The 17,851-nt window shown below is 54.8% G+C and overlaps 1 protein-coding gene across 2 annotated transcripts in view; it reads left to right on the forward strand.

Annotated features, from left to right (window-relative positions):
* Cars1 (cysteinyl-tRNA synthetase 1) overlaps window positions 1-17,188 on the forward strand; it is a 40,031-nt gene extending 22,843 nt beyond the window's left edge. For both annotated transcript variants that reach the window (XM_070009674.1, XM_070009673.1), the window contains 14 exons: window positions 481-602; window positions 4,133-4,245; window positions 4,727-4,855; window positions 5,213-5,342; window positions 5,444-5,547; window positions 6,434-6,531; window positions 6,687-6,876; window positions 7,394-7,462; window positions 10,650-10,731; window positions 12,881-12,961; window positions 14,328-14,395; window positions 15,339-15,398; window positions 15,880-15,963; window positions 16,884-17,188. In XM_070009674.1, the coding sequence (XP_069865775.1) occupies window positions 481-602; window positions 4,133-4,245; window positions 4,727-4,855; window positions 5,213-5,342; window positions 5,444-5,547; window positions 6,434-6,531; window positions 6,687-6,876; window positions 7,394-7,462; window positions 10,650-10,731; window positions 12,881-12,961; window positions 14,328-14,395; window positions 15,339-15,398; window positions 15,880-15,963; window positions 16,884-17,018 (1,465 nt within the window). In that variant the 3' untranslated portion in view covers window positions 17,019-17,188. The remainder of the gene's footprint in view (window positions 1-480; window positions 603-4,132; window positions 4,246-4,726; window positions 4,856-5,212; window positions 5,343-5,443; window positions 5,548-6,433; window positions 6,532-6,686; window positions 6,877-7,393; window positions 7,463-10,649; window positions 10,732-12,880; window positions 12,962-14,327; window positions 14,396-15,338; window positions 15,399-15,879; window positions 15,964-16,883) is intronic.
* The last annotated feature ends 663 nt before the right edge of the window (window positions 17,189-17,851 follow it).

Genomic DNA, 17,851 nt, shown 5'->3' on the forward strand with positions numbered 1-17,851 from the left:
GAGCCCCTGGGGAGCCCTGCGCTGGTGCTGGGTGAGCTGCACAAATTGGACGAGGTCAGCCTGCAGCAGCACCATCCTCCCCCTGGGCAGCCAGACACAGCGGCCTGCCTGAGGGGCAGAGGCAGGGCCAGACCCAGGGTGGGGAAGGCAGTCATAGCCATGGCGGTGCCACTGGAGGTGGGGTGCATACTCAGCAGAGGACAAGCCACACAGGCCTTGGTCCTCACCAGCCCACAGAAGGCAGGCAGGGTCTGTATGGCACCTGCTAAGACAGTGAGGAGGCGGCCTCCAAGCTGACGGCCTTATGCCCATGCAGCCTTCGCCCTGAACAGCCGCCTGGGGTGCGGGAAGGTCAAGGTGCAGCAGTCCTCAGTTCTACTCAGTTCTAGTCTCACCCCCCACCTCGTCCCCCCACAGCCTGTGACTCTCACTGTGATGTGGAGAGTCTGCATGTTCAATTCTCATCCCCTTGTTTCTCAGGTATGTCTCAAATGGGTCTGTCTACTTTGACACGGTTAAGTTTGCATCCAGTGAGAAACACTCCTACGGAAAGCTGGTGCCTGAAGCTGTTGGGGACCAGAGAGCTCTTCAGGAAGGGGAAGGTAAGACTGGAAGGGAGCAGGCTTGCTTGCTTGCTCAGCTTTGGGCTGTTGCCCTGCACCCCGCCTGAACCGTGGTCACAGGGTGTCCCTGCCTAGCTCTGGGGTTCACTGAGGAGTACCTAGGCATTTTCCATATAGAACCATGGAGAACTGGGTGCCAGTAGTTCACGCCTTTAATCTTAGCTGCTCAGGAGGCTGAGGTGTGAGGATTGTGGTTCAAAGCCAACTTGGTAGACAAAACTGAAACTGTTCAGTAAAGAAAAAACCCAAAGGCAGAGCCTTGAGCAAAAAAAGCGAAGGCGACAACACCCTGGCCTAGAATTCCAGCCCCAGCACTTACACTGAAAACAAGATAAATGCAGGCCTCTGAGATAGGAAAAATAAAAAGCTAAAAGCTAGCTGGTTCTCCACAAAGATGAGTAAAGTGGAACTGTGGCTGGAAGGGCAGACACCGCACGCACGTGCACGCGTGACGGCGATTGAAGTCCTCACTGGATGGTGCTGCCGGCCCATTGTGGACACCCGCGCAGCCCAGGAAAGGTGGGCAGAGCCCGCCATCCTTCCCCCACATCCGTCCTGTTTCTTGGGCTTGGCTTACCTCTGTGTTCCACCTGGCACTTGGTATTTTTCTGTCTGCCAAGTCTCCTTAAAGGGAGACCTCCATCACAGGCCTCTGACAGCAGTGTTAAAAACCACTTGGAGCTGGTAGCATCTGCCTGTGTGTGTTGTTTGGGTTGAGGGGCACAGAACGGCCCTTGGGGACATCCAGGTCAACTTGAAAACAGATAAAATAGGCTGAGATGTGCTAGAGGCACACAGGGAAGGGGACAGCCCTCGACGAGGTCCACATCCCCCCCTTCCCCCCCCCCCCCACTGGGCAAAGCTGCATGTCCCAGGAAGGTCTGTGAGGGGAAGTAGAGGACAAGAGGCCCCGTGGCTGCATTGCTTGGTCCTGCTTCCTGCCGCAGCGAGTGTCAGTAGTAGAGACTTGGAAGAGAGAACAGACAGCTCTTGACCCGTGCAGATTTACGCAGGTAGAAAAGGAGAAAGTCACCAGGAAGATAAGCTTCCTTTATGCCCCAAAGTCCCCATGTGGGTCTCCAAGACATGACAGATTTGGAGCAGCAGGTTGCTGAAAGTATCCCGAGATAGAATGTGGAAGAGGGCCGGGACGGCCCAGCACACTTAGAAAACACAGAACTGTCAGTGGATAGGGTACAGTGTTCTGCTACGGTTCCCAGAGTACACTTCGAAACGTGGTTCATATCTGTAATCCTAGCTCCTCAGCAGGTAGAAGTCAGCAGGATTATAGTTTGAGGCCAGACTGAACAAAAAGAGTGAAGACAGGAGGGAGGGACTGGGAGAGAGTGAAGGAAGGGAAGACACTGTATGAAAGGAAATGGGGGCTGGGAAGGTGGCTCAGTGGTAGAGCGCTTGCCTCACATGCATGAGGCCCTGGGTTCAATTCTTCAGCATCACATAAGCAGAAAAAGTCAGAAGTGGCGCTGTGGCCCAAGTGGTAGAGTGCTAGCCTTGAGCTGAAGAGCTGAGGGACAGTGCTCAGGCCCAGAGGTTCAAGCCTTACAATCGATGAAATGAAGGAAGGAAGGAAATGTACAATGTACTTATTACCAGATTCGTGTAATTGCATATCACCTTTATAACAGTAAAGGAAATAATTTTTTTTAAAGTTAGGAAGGGAAGCAGAGGAAAATAAAGAACATTGTCCAAAAAACGTATACATCTGCCTTATGGTAGCTCCTCTGTACAACACACTAATAGTAATAACAAAATTATTAAAACAAAAAAAAGTTAATGACAACTTGTTTAAATAGGGATACAGGTGGACCCATTGCAACAATGAGATGTACAAGATGTTATGTCGAAAACAACTTTGGCGGGGGGGTGGGGGGGTGGGGGTGGGGGTGGGGGTGGGGAGGATGAGGGGAAGGGGGAGGTGCCGGGGGAGGTGGGGGGAGGTGCAGGGGAGAATGGGAAGGGATGGGAAGGGGAAACAAAGGAGGAGGTAACAATGCTTGATAAGAAATGTACTCATTACCTTGCCCATGTAATTGTAACCCCTCTGTACTGTATTTTACACAAAAAAAGTTAATGAGACCCTATCTCAACCAAAAGGCCTGGCATAGTAGAATACACTTGTCATTCTAGCTACTTGGGAGGAAGCATGGATAGGAGGTGGTAGGAGGATCATGAGTCCAGGCTGGCCCTACAAAACTGTGAAACTATTAGAAAATGAAAGCAAAAAGAGTTGGGGGTGTGGCTCATGCGGTAGAGTGCTTGCTCACCATGTGCAAGGCCCTGAGTTAAAACTGCGAAAGGAAAATAATAATCAAATGCAGGTATTCAGGGGTCACCATGTTCATAATTCAAAAGCCTAGGCATATGTTTTCTGTGGAGTGACAGGTGGCTAAAAGAGGAGCCCTGGAGCTACGCTGTGCTATGCTTGGGGTCTCACTGGTAGGTAGCTGGCGGGGGTAGGGATCAGGGAGAGGGAGAACCAGGTAGAGTCTCTCCTGGGTGTCTGATTTGTATTTGAAGGGATTGTCATTCACTTGCAAACCCTCATATCAGAATGTTCAGGGTAGTCTGTTCTGGGCTGAGAGTTTGTCACTCTGCCGCCCTCCAGCGTTTCCTCCCTGTGCAGATTCCCTTCTTGCCATCTCTCCCTGCCTGAAGCTTGTCTCTGTCCCAGGATTTGCCCCAGGCCCAGTGAGCGGTCCCTGGGGAGGACCTGAGAACCAGCCCCACCCTTGGGGTCCAGGCTTGGGGCTCCAGGACGAAGCCTTGGCTGTAGCTGCTCACCTGACTCCCTGCTCCCCTGTGGAGTGGGGCTGACTCGCAGGTCCTTAGGGTCCATGGCTGCGGTCCATGGGTCTGTCTGTGCCAAGGTGCTGTCTCTGAGACTCTAACTACCCGGCATCCTGTGCGCCTCATGGCAGCCCCCCGGCCCCACCCCTGCTTCAAGGCTCACTTGGCCCCATGCCTGCAGCGGGTTTCCGGGGCTTCCCCCTCCCCCCACTGTGTTCAGCCTCTCACCTCTTCTCCTCACACCTGTCGTGACTCGAGGGACAGGGTCACCCCCTTGCTTCCACCCCTCAGGAAGTGGCCCGCACGTCTCCCAGGGCCCAAGGCAGACAGCCATGCAGGCCCCGCCGGAGCCAGGGCCCACCACGCCATGCTCCGCATCACTGGGTGCCATGCCTTGTGGCTTTGGTGCAGGACACGTGGCCTGTTTCTGGAAGCATCAAGGGCCACGGCTGCAGCCTGGGGAAGCAGGATGAGAGGCATGTGGCCAGGCCAGGGTCTGCCCACACCCTGGCATGTCCTAAATCAAGACACCAGTGAGCACCATGCTGGTCACAGCCAACTTGAGACTGTCTGAGCAGATTAGTAACCTAGCGACAAGGATCAGCCGGGTACCCCAATGGCTTTGAAGTAAAGTGCCGGGCATTCCTGTGGGTGCCTGCCGGCTGCCGACTCACCCCACCTCCCTCCCTCCCCGTCCCCAGGCGACCTGAGCATCTCTGCAGACCGCCTGGGCGAGAAGCGCTCTCCCAACGACTTTGCCCTGTGGAAGGCCTCCAAGCCCGGGGAGCCGTCCTGGCCATGCCCCTGGGGACAGGTGAGGGGGCATTACTGGGGAAAGGTGGTAGAACAGGAAACTGGCAGAGGTAGGCCTGGCCCCCCAGAGGCAGCTCTGTGTGTGAGGGACAGAGCTGCTGGGCCAGCATGGGGCTTCCCGGCCTGGGATGCGCTCCGCCTCCAGGTGAGCCACTTCCTGGGACCCTGTTTTCCTGTCTGTAAGTTGGGGGGAGGGGCATAGTTAGATTTGACCACTTGGGAGGCCTCTCGATGGTATGCTGTTCCTTTGGGTGTTCCTAGCCCCCAGGCCACATGGCCCTGTCTGGAAGATGAGACCTGCGGGAGGGGGTGGAGTCATCTGTCTCTGGTGGGTGCTGGAGCTCTGGGATGATGCCCACACAGCCGAGCTGTGGCCTACACCAGTCTTCAGCTTTCCCCATGAGCCCACTCCAGTGAGCGTCGGGGGCAGTCCTGGGTCAGGGAGGGGCGTGGCCAGCCAACACGGCCCCTTCTCTCTGCAGGGCCGTCCGGGATGGCACATTGAGTGCTCGGCCATGGCCGGCACGCTCCTGGGCGCCTCGATGGACATTCACGGAGGAGGGTTCGACCTCCGCTTCCCCCACCACGACAACGAGCTGGCCCAGTCAGAGGTAGGCAGGCGGCAGGCGTCCTGCTAGGCGGAGAGTGCGCGGTGTCCTTCCTGCTGGGCTGTTGGCACGGCCCTCTTTGAAGCCTCTCTTAGTAGCCTGGAGGTGTGTGGGAGTTGGGGCCCTAGGCCTCTTGTCTGATTTCCATGTGATAGCCTAGCCTTGACTCACAGGCTCAGGTTCAAACCCGTTGTGTTACCTGACGGCAGGTAACCCAGCGTGGTCCATAGGGGAGGTGGCGTCTACCGCGTGGATGGTGTGAGATGACACAGGCCAGGCGACGGCATCCGGTGTCCGGCACCCTCGGTAGGCAAGGCCCCAGGCCATGTGGCCGAGCCTTTCCTGTCTCTTTGCACGCAGGCCTACTTTGAAAACGACTGCTGGGTCAGGTATTTCCTGCATACCGGCCACTTGACGATCGCAGGCTGCAAGATGTCAAAGTCACTAAAAAACTTCATCACCATTAAAGATGCCTTGAAGAAGCACTCGGGTAAGCTGGCCTTCTCCCGAGATGCCTGCGTGCGCGTGACCACAGGACGGGAGCGGAGGCTGCTCAGGGAATAAGTGTCACCCTGTGTGTTCACTCCCCAGCACGACAGTTGCGGCTGGCGTTCCTCATGCACTCGTGGAAAGACACATTAGATTATTCGAGCAATACCATGGAGTCTGCGCTCCAGTATGAGAAGTTCCTGAACGTAAGTTCCCAGCTCCTGCCAAGACTGCGGGTTCCGTGGTTGCTCTGTTCTTCTGACCGAGGCCCAGGGACACGTAGAATCCTGTCAGGACCGGGGTGGCGGGGGGCTAGTGAATTCAGCCACTTCTTGAAACATCCAGGAGTTTGCAGAGTTGATGGAGACTGAGTTCACATGTGGTAGCGTGTCATTCTGACCTGGGATTACTACCCAATGAGTGCTTTTTGGGCTCCAACACTTCTGCCCCAACAACAGATAGGTTATATTGTGTGCCTTTGTTGTGGTTTGTCAGGTCTTGTCAAAAGAAAAATCTGAAGCTGGGCATCGATGGCTTATATCTGTAATTCTAGCTACTCAGGAGGCTGAGATCCGAAGATTGCAGTTTGAAGCTAGCCCAGTCAGGAAAGTCCCTGAGACTCCTTACCTCCAAGTAACTACCAGAAAACCAGAAGTGACACTGTGACTTAACGTGATAGAACACTAGCTTTGAGCAAAAAAGCTCAGGGACAGCGCCCAGGAACTGACTTTAAGCACCATAACTGATGAAAAAGAAAAAAGTAAAATCTGGAGAGCGGGTGCCAGTGGCTCATGCCTGTAACCCCAGCTACTCAGGAGCCTGAGATTGACAATCACAGTTGAAAGCCAGCCTGGGCAGAAAAGTCTGTGAGACTCTTAATCTCCAATTCACCACCAAAAAGCTAGAAGTAGGGCTGTGGCTCAAGTGGTAGCGTGCCAGCCCTGAGTGAAAAAGCAAAAGGACAGCACCCAGGCCCCGAGTTCAAGCCCTAGTACTTGTACACACATACAAATTTCATTAGGAAAATGTCAGAAACTTCTAGATGGGAAAGTTGCCTAGATGCTCATGAGTGATTTTTTTTCCTGACTCCAGGAATTTTTCCTAAATGTGAAGGATGTGCTTCGCGCTCCTGTTGATATCGCTGGCCAGTTTGAAAAGTGGGAAGAGGAGGAAGCGGAGCTGAATAAGAAGTGAGGGGCAGCCTTGCGCTGGGTCTGCCATGTGCACGTGACGTGAGAGCATGTGTGGGCCAAGGCGTCCTGGGGGCAGGGAGCTGTGGGCCTGTCACTCGGGACACTGTGGGGTCACCTCTGACCGCTCCTGTCCCCTCCTCCTCCTGGCTCAGCTTCTACGACAAAAAGACAGCCGTCCATGAGGCCCTCTGTGACAATGTGGACACTCGCACTGTGCTGGAAGAGATGCGCGCCTTGGTCAGTCAGTGCAACCTGTACATGGCGGCCCGCAAGGCGGCCCGGAGGAGACCCAACCGGGCTCTGCTGGGGAGCATCGCCCTGTACCTCACCCACATGCTCAAGGTGAGCAGGCCCCCAGACATGGGCACCGGTCTTAGCTCCACCCCCCCCCCAACCCCACCCCCGCCCCCGCCCTTTCCTGTGGACTGGATTAGAGTGTAGGTGTTGGGCCAGAAGCATTGCTCAGCCCTTAGTTTCTCTCTGCTCCCATCTTGGAGTTTGCAGAGCCAAGCCGGTGGCAAGGCCTTGACTTTGGCTGCACCACCGTGCCAGGAGGCAGTGCTGCCAGGCCAGCTGGACCCCCGGGCTGCCTGCCCACCCTGCCCTCTGCCTCGGTGCTGGCTACCAATGGCTTCAGGCTGGAAAAGTGCCAGAGCTGCAGCCAAGCTCCGACTCACCCCAGATGGATGAGGTCACGTGGGATGGGTCCAGGGCTCTGCCCTTTCTGTCCCTGCAGTGGTCAGTCCTGGAGACCTCCCTGGAGGGGCTGCCCCCTGCCCCCACAGACAGCGGAGCACGGGATTGGCTACAGGCCATGGGTGATGCTATACCTGTTAAGTCTGTCTGGTTCTTTCCTTAGATCTTTGGGGCTATAGAAGAGGAAAGCTCCCTGGGCTTCCCTGTGGGCGAGTCTGGCACCAGTGTAAATGTGAGTAGAACAGTCCGGGGCCCAAGGGTCCCCTCCACGCTGGACCTGGGGTTTGCTGCAGCTGCCCTCCGGCCCCACCCAGTGTGCATGTCTTAGAGCCCCCACCCCTCCCACTGTCAAAGCCTTCCGGAGTCTCACCTTCCTCTGCCGACACTTGGGACACAGCCTGGATGAGGTTCCGTCCTCACCGCCTTCTAGGCTGAGCCTGGTCCAGTCTCCTCTGTGACTCTGAGAGTGTAGGCAGAGAAGGGACTGGAAGGCCATCCTCCGGCCATGGCCCAGGGGCACCTTGCCACCCTGCCTGGCTGCTCTAAGCCAGGTCTGGGCTCTGGATGGGTCAGTTGCCCCCCAGCCAAGCAGCATCAGGAGATCTCACTTGTGGGTTCTGGCACAGCCCAGCTGTCCCTGATTCCCTTAGCACACCAGAGTCCACAGAACTCACACCCAGAGCCCACACACATCCTCCGGTGCGCTTTAAGCCCATTGCAGACGTTTATAGTTCCTAATACGCTGCAAGTGCTGTGCAAGTGCTGTATCGAATGACAAGGAAAACCTGCTGAGTGGTTTCGGGGCAGATGTAACTTGCTCCCCCTCCCCACCAGGTGTGTGGCCAAGCGGCCAGCCTGGATGTGAGCGGACACTAACAGTGTCCACTAGTGTTTTGCCCAGGCTATAAGCCCACACTGCTGAGGAGGGCTCTCAGCTGTTGGCCTCTGCCCACAGGGCTGGGCAGAAGCCAATGCCCAGCCTGGCATTGGTGGCTCACACCTGTAACCCTAGCTACTCAGGAGGCTGAGATCTGAGGGCCAGGGTTCAAAGCCGGCGTAGGCAGAAAAGCTTGTGAGACTCTTCAGAACGTAGAGGTGTGTGGCTCAAATGGTAGAGCACTAGCCTTGAGTGAAAACGCCAAGTGAGTGTGTGAGGCCGTGAGTTCAAGCCCTGACACACAAAAAACAAAGCAACAACAAGAAAAAATGATGTCAAGTCGGTGCTGGTGGCTCACACCTGTAATCCTAGCTACTCAGGAGGCTGAGATTTGAGAATCACAGTTCAAAGCCAGCCCAGGCAGGAAAGTCCATGAGACTCTCATCTCCAATGAACTACCAGAAAACCGAAAGTGCCATGGCTCAAGTGGTAGAACCCTCACCTTGAGCTGAAGAGCTCAAGGACAGCACCCAGGCCCAGAGTTGAAACCCCACAACCAATTAAAAAAAAAAAAAAAAAAAAAGATGTCAGACCATGCTCGGCTTTGACACGGATCCAGTGTCCACCACACAGCCTGAGGCCCCCACCCCCCTGAGCTGGAAGATGGGAGGCAACCATAGTGAAGAGCCATCTGCATAGAGGTTGGAACCTTTGAGAAAACCCACCCAGAACAGGCCTGCTTGTCTTCAGTTGGTCTCCCTTGCATCGCTTGTGTTGTGACTGGAGCACACGCATCAGCTGTGTTCCTCTACAAGGAGGAAGAAGACGACTAAGACTGCTCCTCTGAGACTTGTGTCTCTCCCCCTCCTTCCCAGGAGAATGTTCAACAGCTTGGTAGAAAGGGGATATAAATATTTAAGTGTAACAGCTGCTGTTGTATTAGAAACAAGAGCTCAGTCAGTACAACATAAAAAGGCAACACCTTGAAGGCTGCCTCTCACGATGAGCAGAGTGAGGAACCCCTGTGGGGGAGGGCGGGGTTGAGAGGACCGGTGCACCCTCAAGAATCGCCTGGGTAGGGCAGCCCTGTCCAGGCCCTGCCCAAGCCTTGGCAGTGTCAGAGCTGCTGTTGCGTTTTCTTTCTTTCTTTCTTTCTTTCTTTCTTTCTTTCTTTCTTTCTTTCTTTCTTTCTTTCTTTCTTTCTTCCTTTCTTTCTTCCTTCCTTTCTTCCTTCCTTCCTTCCTTTCTCCCTCTCTCCCTCCCTCCCTTCCTTCCTTTCTTTCGTCGGTCGTGGGGCTTGAACTCTGGGCTTGGGCGCTGTCTCTGCGCTCTTCAGCTTAAGGTGAGCGCTCTACCGCTTGAGCCACAGTGCCACTTCCAGTTTTCTGGTGGTTTTTATTGGAGATAAGAGTCTCACGGACTTTCCTGCCTGGGCTGGCTTTGAACCTCGATCGTCAGATCTCAGTCTCCTGAGTAGCTAGAATGACAGGTGTGAGCCACCGGCACCCAGCTGGCTGTTGTGTTTTCTAGAGCCACCTTTGCTTTTGAGAAGATAATGCTATTTTATTTTTGCCTGTTTTGGGGCTTGAACTCAGCATTTTCTCTCTTTCTCTCTGTCTTTCTCTCTCTGTCTCTCTCTCTGTCTCTGTCTCTCTGTCTCTCTTTCTCTCTCAGCTTCTTTGCTAGCACTCTACCATAGCTTCACTTTGGGCTTTTTGTTGTTGTTGATTAATTGAAGAAAGAGTCTCACAGACTTTCCTGCATAGGCTGGCTTTGAACTAGGATCCTCAGATCTTAGCCTTCCAAGTAAGGTTACAGGCATGAGCCACTAGTGCAGAACATGCTGCTATTGTGTGGTGTGTGCACACGCACACACATGCACGTGCTGGTACTGAGGGTTTGAACTCAGGCCTTAGCCCTTTACCACCTGAGCACCCCTCTTTTGGCTTTCGGTGGTTAATTAGAGATGAGTCTCACAGACTTTTCTGCGATTCTTAGAAATCCCCCATAGTTCCTTCCTTCTCTTGGGCAAACAATACTAAGGTAAGGTTTTTTCATCAAAAACCCCAACCAAAATACACCTATTTTAAAGACAACTGCTTCTGAACTTGAGTAAAGGACATAACCATCAACAGTCCTGTGGCCATGAGCCCTTTGAAGTTGACTCAGTGGAAATGAGCAGCCAGCAGTGTGCTTGCATGATGAGCCTGCTAAGCACCAGGGTGGAGCAGCCTGCGTCCCACCGCTCGCCCTGTGTGAAGCTCCTGGGCTGACTTCCAAGTCTGAAGTTCTGCAGGAGGATGTGAGGGTGGACTGGCTGTGGCACCTGTCACCCCATGGATCTCAGATGTGTATCACACCAGCAGCGGACAGAAGGAGCACCAGTACAGGTCACTTGCATACCTTATGTGCACTGTGGGTCAGGAGCAAGGCCACCAGCTCTGGGGTACTGCCCCTGCCCTCTGGTGGTCTGCTGGACAGTTAGGTGTTCAGTTACAAATACAGTGTCTGCTCTTGTGACCCAAACCCATTCTTTCTGCAGCTCGAGTCCACAGTCATGCCCTACCTGCAGGTCTTGTCGGAATTCAGAGAAGGTGTGCGAAAGATTGCCCGGGAGAAAAAAGGTGAGGTTCTATTGTTCTGGGAGCAGAGCAGGGTATAGCTGGACTGGCTGGCGCCATGCTCCCCCATCACCCTGCTCAGGTGACACACACATTTCAGGCTGGGTTTTGTTTGCTTATATTATTGGTCAGGGGGCTTGAACTCAGGGCCTGGGTGCTATCCCTGAGCTCTTTTGCTCAAGGCTAGCACTCTACCACTTTGAGCCACAGTGCCACTTCGGGTTTTCTGGTGGAATTGGAGATAAATCTCATGGACTTTCCTGTCTAGACTGGCATTGAACCACGATCTCAGATCTAAGCCTCCTGAATAGCTAGGATTACAGGAATGAGCCACTGGTGCTCAGCATGTTTCAGGCTGTTTTTTGTTTTGTTTTTTGGCCAGTCGTGGGGCCTGAACTCTGGGCCTGGGCGCCGTCCCTCAGCTCTTCAGCTCAAGGCTATCACTCTACCACTTGAGCCACAGCGCTACTTCCGGCCTTTTCTGCTTATGTGGTGCTGAGGAATCGAACCTAGGGCCTCATGCACGCAAGGCAAGCTCTCTACCACTGAGCCACCTTCCCAGCCCTCAGGCTGTTTTTGAGAGCCTTCTTGGATGAACCTCTATATCCCACCAGCCAGTTCAGGTGACCACAGAAGTGCTCAGCCAGAAGTGCTCAGGGTGAGAGGTTAGATTGGCAAAGGTGAGTGGGGGCTGGGCCTGTTGGCAGGCAGGTGGAAACCCAGAACTTTCGGGGGCCTCACTTAGCCACCCCTCCACTTGTTGGCATTTTGAGATGTATGGGGTTTAGGATCTGGAAAATGCCAGATCTATATCTTTCATGTTTTTGTTTTGTATTGTTCCTTCCTGGGGCTTGAACTTGGTGTGGCTGCTGTCCTTTAGCTTTTTCCCTCAAGGCAGGTGCTCTACTATTTGAATCATGACTTTACTTCTGCCTTTTTGCTGGTTAATTGGAGATAAGAGTCTCATGGTCCTTTTTTTTTTTTTTTTTTGGGTCCAGTCGTGGGGCCTGAACTCTGGGCCTGGGCGCTGTCCCTCAGCTCTTCAGCCCAAGGCTAGCACTCTACCACTTGAGCCACAGCGCCACTTCTGGCTTTTTTGTTTTTGCTTATGTGGTGCTGAGGAATCAAACCCAGGGCCTCATGCATTGCAAGGCAAGCGCTCTACCACTGAGCCACCTTTCCAGCCCCTCTCATGGTCTTTTCTGCCCACGCTGGCTGGCTTCAAACCATGATCCTCAGATCTCAGCCTCCTGAGCAGTTGAGATTACAGGCATCCCTGACTGGCACCTGGCTACCTTTCCTGATTTTGCCCAGTTCTTAAAACTTGCCAGACATGGCAGCAAGCAGCTTGAGGCAGTTCCATGGCCTCTTGCTCCGAGCACCTCTGCCCTAAGGCCCACTGGGCACAGGGTGCTAGGCCCAGGCCAGCTGCTTTCCTCCAGACTTCACACATGGTTGGCATTGCTGGGAGCATGGGGACACTGGGCCAGGGCAGTGCTGCCCCACAAGAGGCTGGTGAAAGTTGTACCTGGAACCTACGCAGATGCAGGTGTGCAGGGCTAGTAGTGGGATCCAGCAGAACATGGCCCAAGCAGGTCAGCATCTAGGCGGGCAGTGCCCAGGACAGGCAGAGCATCCCGGGAAGAAGTTGCAGTCTCAAGATACGTGATTGCCTGGCCCAGTGGAATTCAAAGGGGATGGACAAATACAAGGAGCGATGGAAGGCGGCTTTGAGTCTATTCTGGGGTCCAGATAGCAGAGCAAGAGGCAGGAGACATGCTCAGACCCATACAGAACCTAAGCTCAGAGTTCTTCAGAGTTGGGGTCAAAGTGAAAACAGCGGTATAGGAGAGCCACAGCTGGACGGGCTCTGCGGCTGCCTCAGTTTCTCCATGGAGAGGGGCCTGGGCCCAACCTGTAATGAATGAGTAGGAATGGGCATGGCCTCTGTGTGACTGGATTTGAAGCTCTTTTTATTTCTGCTACTGCTGGGGCTTAAACTCAGGGCCTGGGTGCTGTCCCTGAGCCTTTTCATTCAAGGCTGGCAACTACCACTTGAACCACCGCACCACTTCCAGCTACAGAACCGAGGGGCAGACACCTTCCCCAGCACTGGAGAAGGTGCAGGTCTAACCCTTTGCTTTGCCCACAGTCCCTGAGGTTCTGCAGCTCAGCGATGCCCTGCGGGACCATGTTCTGCCTGAGCTTGGGGTGCGGTTTGAAGACCACGAAGGTGAGTGAGGAGGGCCTGAGCCCATGGCGCACACTGACGGCACACCCAGGAGCTGGGTGAGAGCTGGGATGGGAGGGGCGCTGGAAGGGGACATAGGACCGCATGAGTCTGTGCACTCTAGGGCTCCAGCCCAGCATTGCAGAAGGTGGCTTAGAGGTTACACTTATTACAGGTGACCTGCTGGTCTGCCCTCGGGCCTTAGGGTCCCCTGCCCAGTTTTCTGCTAGCCACTGCCTGCCTTTCCTTTTGTGCTCAATTAGGGACATGACTTGGTCCTGTGACTGTCACCTGTTTTCAGACTCTTTGGAGCTAGGAACTGAAGCCAGGGCCTCACACTTGCTAGGCAAGTGCTCTACTGCTCAAGCCATGTCTCCGTGTCTTTTTTTTTTTTTTCCCCTGGTCTGTTTTGTTGGGATAGAGCCTCTTGATATCTTTGTTGGGCTGGCATTGGCCTCCAACTAATCCTCCTGCCTCCACCTCCCAAGTAGCTACAATTACAGGCATGTACCACCACTCCTGACTTGAGTGGCTTATTTGTAAATCCTTAGCTAATATGTTGAATTCTGTGACTTCTAACAGGCAGGGCTTCCCACTGCACAACACAATGGGAATATTTCACTGTTGTCTGTAACAGTGTTTGGTTTTGGTTTAGCTTTTCTGCCTGCTGGAGATGGAACCTAGGGCCTTGTGTTTGTGAAGCCACTATTCGCTACTAAGCTCTGCCTCACCATGAGCTCTGTGTGTGTGTGTGTGTGTGTGTGTGTGTGTGTGTGTGTGTGTGTGTGTGTGTGTGTGTGTGTGTGTGTGTGTGTGTGTGTGTGTGTGTGTGTACTGTTTCTTAGCTTTTTCCCTCAAAGCTAGTGCTCTACCACTTGAGCCACAGCTGTGTGTGTGTGTGTGTGTGTGTGTGTGTGTGTGTGTGTGTGTGTGTGTGTGTGTGTGTGTGTGTGTGTGTGTGTGTGTGTGTGTGTGTGTGTGTGTGTGTGTGTGTGTACTGTTTCTTAGCTTTTTCCCTCAAAGCTAGTGCTCTACCACTTGAGCCACAGCTCTACTCCCAGCTTTTGGGTGGTAATTAGTGATAAGTCTCATGGACTTTCCTACCTGGATTGGCTTCAAACTATGATCCTCAGACCTAAGCCTCCTGATTAGCTAGGATTACAGGCATCAGCCACTGGTACCCGGCTTGACCCTGAGTTTTAGTTCTTGCTGTGGTGTGCACGTGACACTGGCTTGCTTACACAAGCCAGAGGCAGGCCCCCAGCTTTCTGGGTGGCGTGCCTAGGAACCTTGGGTGGTGTCCCGGAGGGCTGGGCTGGGGCTGCGGGATGGGTGCCCAGGCCCCCATCACTGATGGACTGCTTTTCAGGACTGCCAACGGTGGTGAAATTGGTGGACAGAGACACCTTACTGAAAGAGAGGGAAGAAAAGAAAAGGGTTAGTAACATTGCAGAAACACCATTGGGATGTTATGCAGTATTACCCACTGATATTTGCGCCTTGGTTAAAATCCCAGCCCTTGTCTATGTCTCTATGTCAGAAGGAAAAGTTGGCTAGGTGGGTAACTGTGTGACAATTTGGTAACCAAACAAGGAGAATGTGTGATGTGTTGCTTTGTTTATTGAGACAAGACAATGCTGTGGAGCCCAAGCTGTCCTCCAAGTTAGGCCCCTTTTGCCCCCACATCCTGAGTGCTGGGATTATAGGTGTTTATCACCATGCCTGGCAGAGAATATGTTGTCTCATGAGGGAGCTGAGGGACCTGTTTGTAAAACCTCCTCCCCCAGCTGAAGTAAAACAATTCACTTATCAAACTGCTGGTGCCACCTGGCAACAGCCTGAGCACCATGGGGTCCGGCACCTCCAGTCGTCCCTCTTCTTCTGTCCATCGCTCCCCCCATACATCTCTGTCTTCCATACTCAGTATCAGGACCTTTACCTGGGCCTCCACCCTAGTGTTCAGGGAGGATCTCTTCCATTCAAGGACTTGGGTGTGTACCAGGAAAAAGAACAAGGCCAAATATGTGTGTTGTTAGAGCCAGGTATGGTAGTGCATACCTGTAATGCCAGCACTCAGGAGGCTGAGGCAGGAAGATTGCAAGTTCCAGGTGGAACTTGAAGTAGCAAGACCTGGGGAGGGGGGTTCACATAGTCATAACTATGGGGCACCCTGGGGACTCAGGTGCCAGCAGTGGAGGTGCCCACGCTTCCTGGGCCGCTCTGGGAGCTATAGAGCCAGCACGAGGGAAGGTGGATGCCAGGTGGGAGCACTGGCAGGCCAGCAGCACTCAGAGCCCAGAGCGAGTGACCGCTAGAGCTAGCGTTCAGGGAGACTGGTGAGCACTGCAGAAAGCTGGCTTCATGCTTCTTGCTCTCCCAGGTTGAAGAGGAGAAGAGGAGGAAGAAGGAGGAGGCCGCCAGGAAAAAGCAGGAGCAAGAAGTAACACACGTTTGCTTCTTTCTTTCTTTTTTTTTTTTTTTTTTTTGGTCATGGGGCCTGAACTCTGGGCCTGGGCACTGTCCCTCAGTTTTTCAGCTCAAGGCTATCACTCTACCACTTGAGCCACAGCACCACTTCCAGATTTTTCTGCTTATGTGGTGCTGAGGAATCGAACCCAGGGCCTCATGCATGCAAGGCAAGCACTCTACCACTGAGCCACCTTTCCAGCCCATGTTTGCTTATTTCTTTGTGGTGTGGTGGGCCCCCCTCTAGCTTAGCGAGGCACCCCGAGGACCCTCCCATAGGGAGATCTGCTGTGTCGCCCTCCACCCCCCTCCTTCATGTCCTCATCCATTGCTTGCTGCCAGTCCAGCTGAGGCCTTGGGAGCAGGGTGGGGGCTGAGGGCGGGAGTGGGTGTGGGGGTGATAGTGTGGGGCTCCCTGGTGGCTCGAGGTCCTGACGCTGTGTTTTGGGTTCCAGGCGGCAAAGCTGAGTAAGATGAAGATTCCACCCAGTGAGCTGTTCCTGTCTGAACTCGACAAATACTCCAAGTTCGATGAAAGCGTAAGGGCTCTGCTGCCAGCCTCGCTGGGCTAGGGGGAGCAGGGGAGTGGGGAGGGCGGTTGTAGGCCAGCAGGTTTTCTAGTTTGAGATTGTGAGGACGACAGGGATGGTTTCTGTGTAGATCCAGGGCCTCCCACCCGGGGTGCTGAGTGCTGAGTACCTCCTGACAGCTGGTTCTTCTGGACGCGGTTGAGCCAGTGCTGCCTCTGCCTGCGATGGGCTGAGCGCCAGCCCCACACACTGGGGGGGCTGTGGCCTGGCTGAGGTGAAGGTGACAAAAGTGGGATCCCTGAGCTCTGCAGGCCGCTCCCCACGGCTCTGCCTGCTCCCCACGGCTCTGCCTGCTCCCCACGGCTCTGCAGGCCACTCCCCACGGCTCTGCCTGCTCCCCACGGCTGTGTCTCGGGACCTTTAGGCCCCATTGCTGTGTCTGCACACACCTTCCAGCTGGCCACCTCAGAACTGAGCAGTGGTAGCCCCGGTGTGCACAGCGCCCCTCACCCAGTCTGGCTGTCTCTCTCCCTTTTTGTGTCTGTGTGCATGTGCCAGTACTAGGGCTGGAGTTACAGGCCTGGGTGCTGTCCCTGATTTTTTCCTCTCAAGGCTGGTGCTCTACCACTGGAGCCACAGCTTCACTTGTAGCCTTTTTCATTGGCGATGAGAGTCTTATGGGCTTTCCTGCCTAGACCGGCTTTGAACTGCAATCCTCATATCTCAGCCTCCTGAGCAGCTAGGATTGTAGTCAGAAGCCATCAGCGCCCCACTGGAGCCACCGCTGCCAAATCAGGACACTGGGTGCTGAGCAGGGGTGGTGATGAGACACCCACAAGTGGGGATGTGGCCACATGGGGGACCAGCGCATGGAGGCCACCGGGGAAGGGCAGGTGGAGGGGTCTGAGGTACTGGTGCTGTTGTTGCAGGGTCTGCCCACACATGACGTAGAAGGCAAGGAGCTGAGCAAGGGGCAGGCCAAGAAGCTGAAGAAGCTGCTGGAAACCCAGGAGAAGCTCCACAAAGAGTACCTGCAAATGGTTCAGAACGGGAGCCTGCAGTGAGGCCCCTGGCTGCCTGTACTGGCGCTGCTGGACTGACGGGCCTCTGCCTGGCGGCGGGGCCTGTGCTCCGCTCACGGCTCGTTGTCCTCAGACCTTTCTAAGAATTGTGGTCATGCAGGTGCGTGTCCGTGGTGGATCTGAGACCTCAACAATAAATCCTCTAATCGCGAGGCCTGTGCTGCCCTCTCCACAACACCCTGCCCACTCAGCACTTGGGAGCCCAGCCTGGGGCCGCTAGGTCAGCACGCTGGTCAATGGAGCCCCTTCAGCCGGCCGCGGCCCGCCTAATCTCTGCTGTGTGGGCGCATCTGGAGGCATTTGAGTAAAACAAAGGCCGGCTCAGCCTGGCGGCCTCAGACAAAGGCCGTGCAGTCTGCCCGGCTCTGATGGGCACATGCTGCGGGGTTTCCTAGAAACTGGTCTGGGCAGCGGCAGGGCTGCTGTGCTGTGGTGGGGGCCTGGTGAACAGCGGTGGTGGACCCAGATCCTCAGGCATGGTGGGTGAGGTGGGGGTGAGTCTCACAGCGGGCGTGCCATGAGGGGCATGTGCTCACCACCTGCTCCTGGCCTGGTGCTGCCCCAGGCTGAGAATTGGCACCACCTAAGAACTGGCCTGGCCACCCATGGCACAGGAAGGTGTGAGCAGGAGCCAGAAACCCACTGTGGGCCCACAGAGGCCACGCCAGGTCAGCTCCATAGGGACGAAGGGCGGCAGCAGCTGTGAGCAGTCTGTGAAGCAGCCCCACGAGGGCACCTGCGCCCACGCTGCTGACTCCCAGCCAAGACACGGCAGGGCTGGCACAGCCTGCCCATCCCTCTGGCCTCACGCAGCG

This window comes from Dipodomys merriami, unplaced genomic scaffold (genome assembly GCF_024711535.1).
Source record: "Dipodomys merriami isolate MVZ:Mamm:240054 unplaced genomic scaffold, mDipMer1.0.p SCAF_78, whole genome shotgun sequence".
In the NCBI taxonomy this organism is placed as follows: Eukaryota; Metazoa; Chordata; class Mammalia; order Rodentia; family Heteromyidae; genus Dipodomys; species Dipodomys merriami.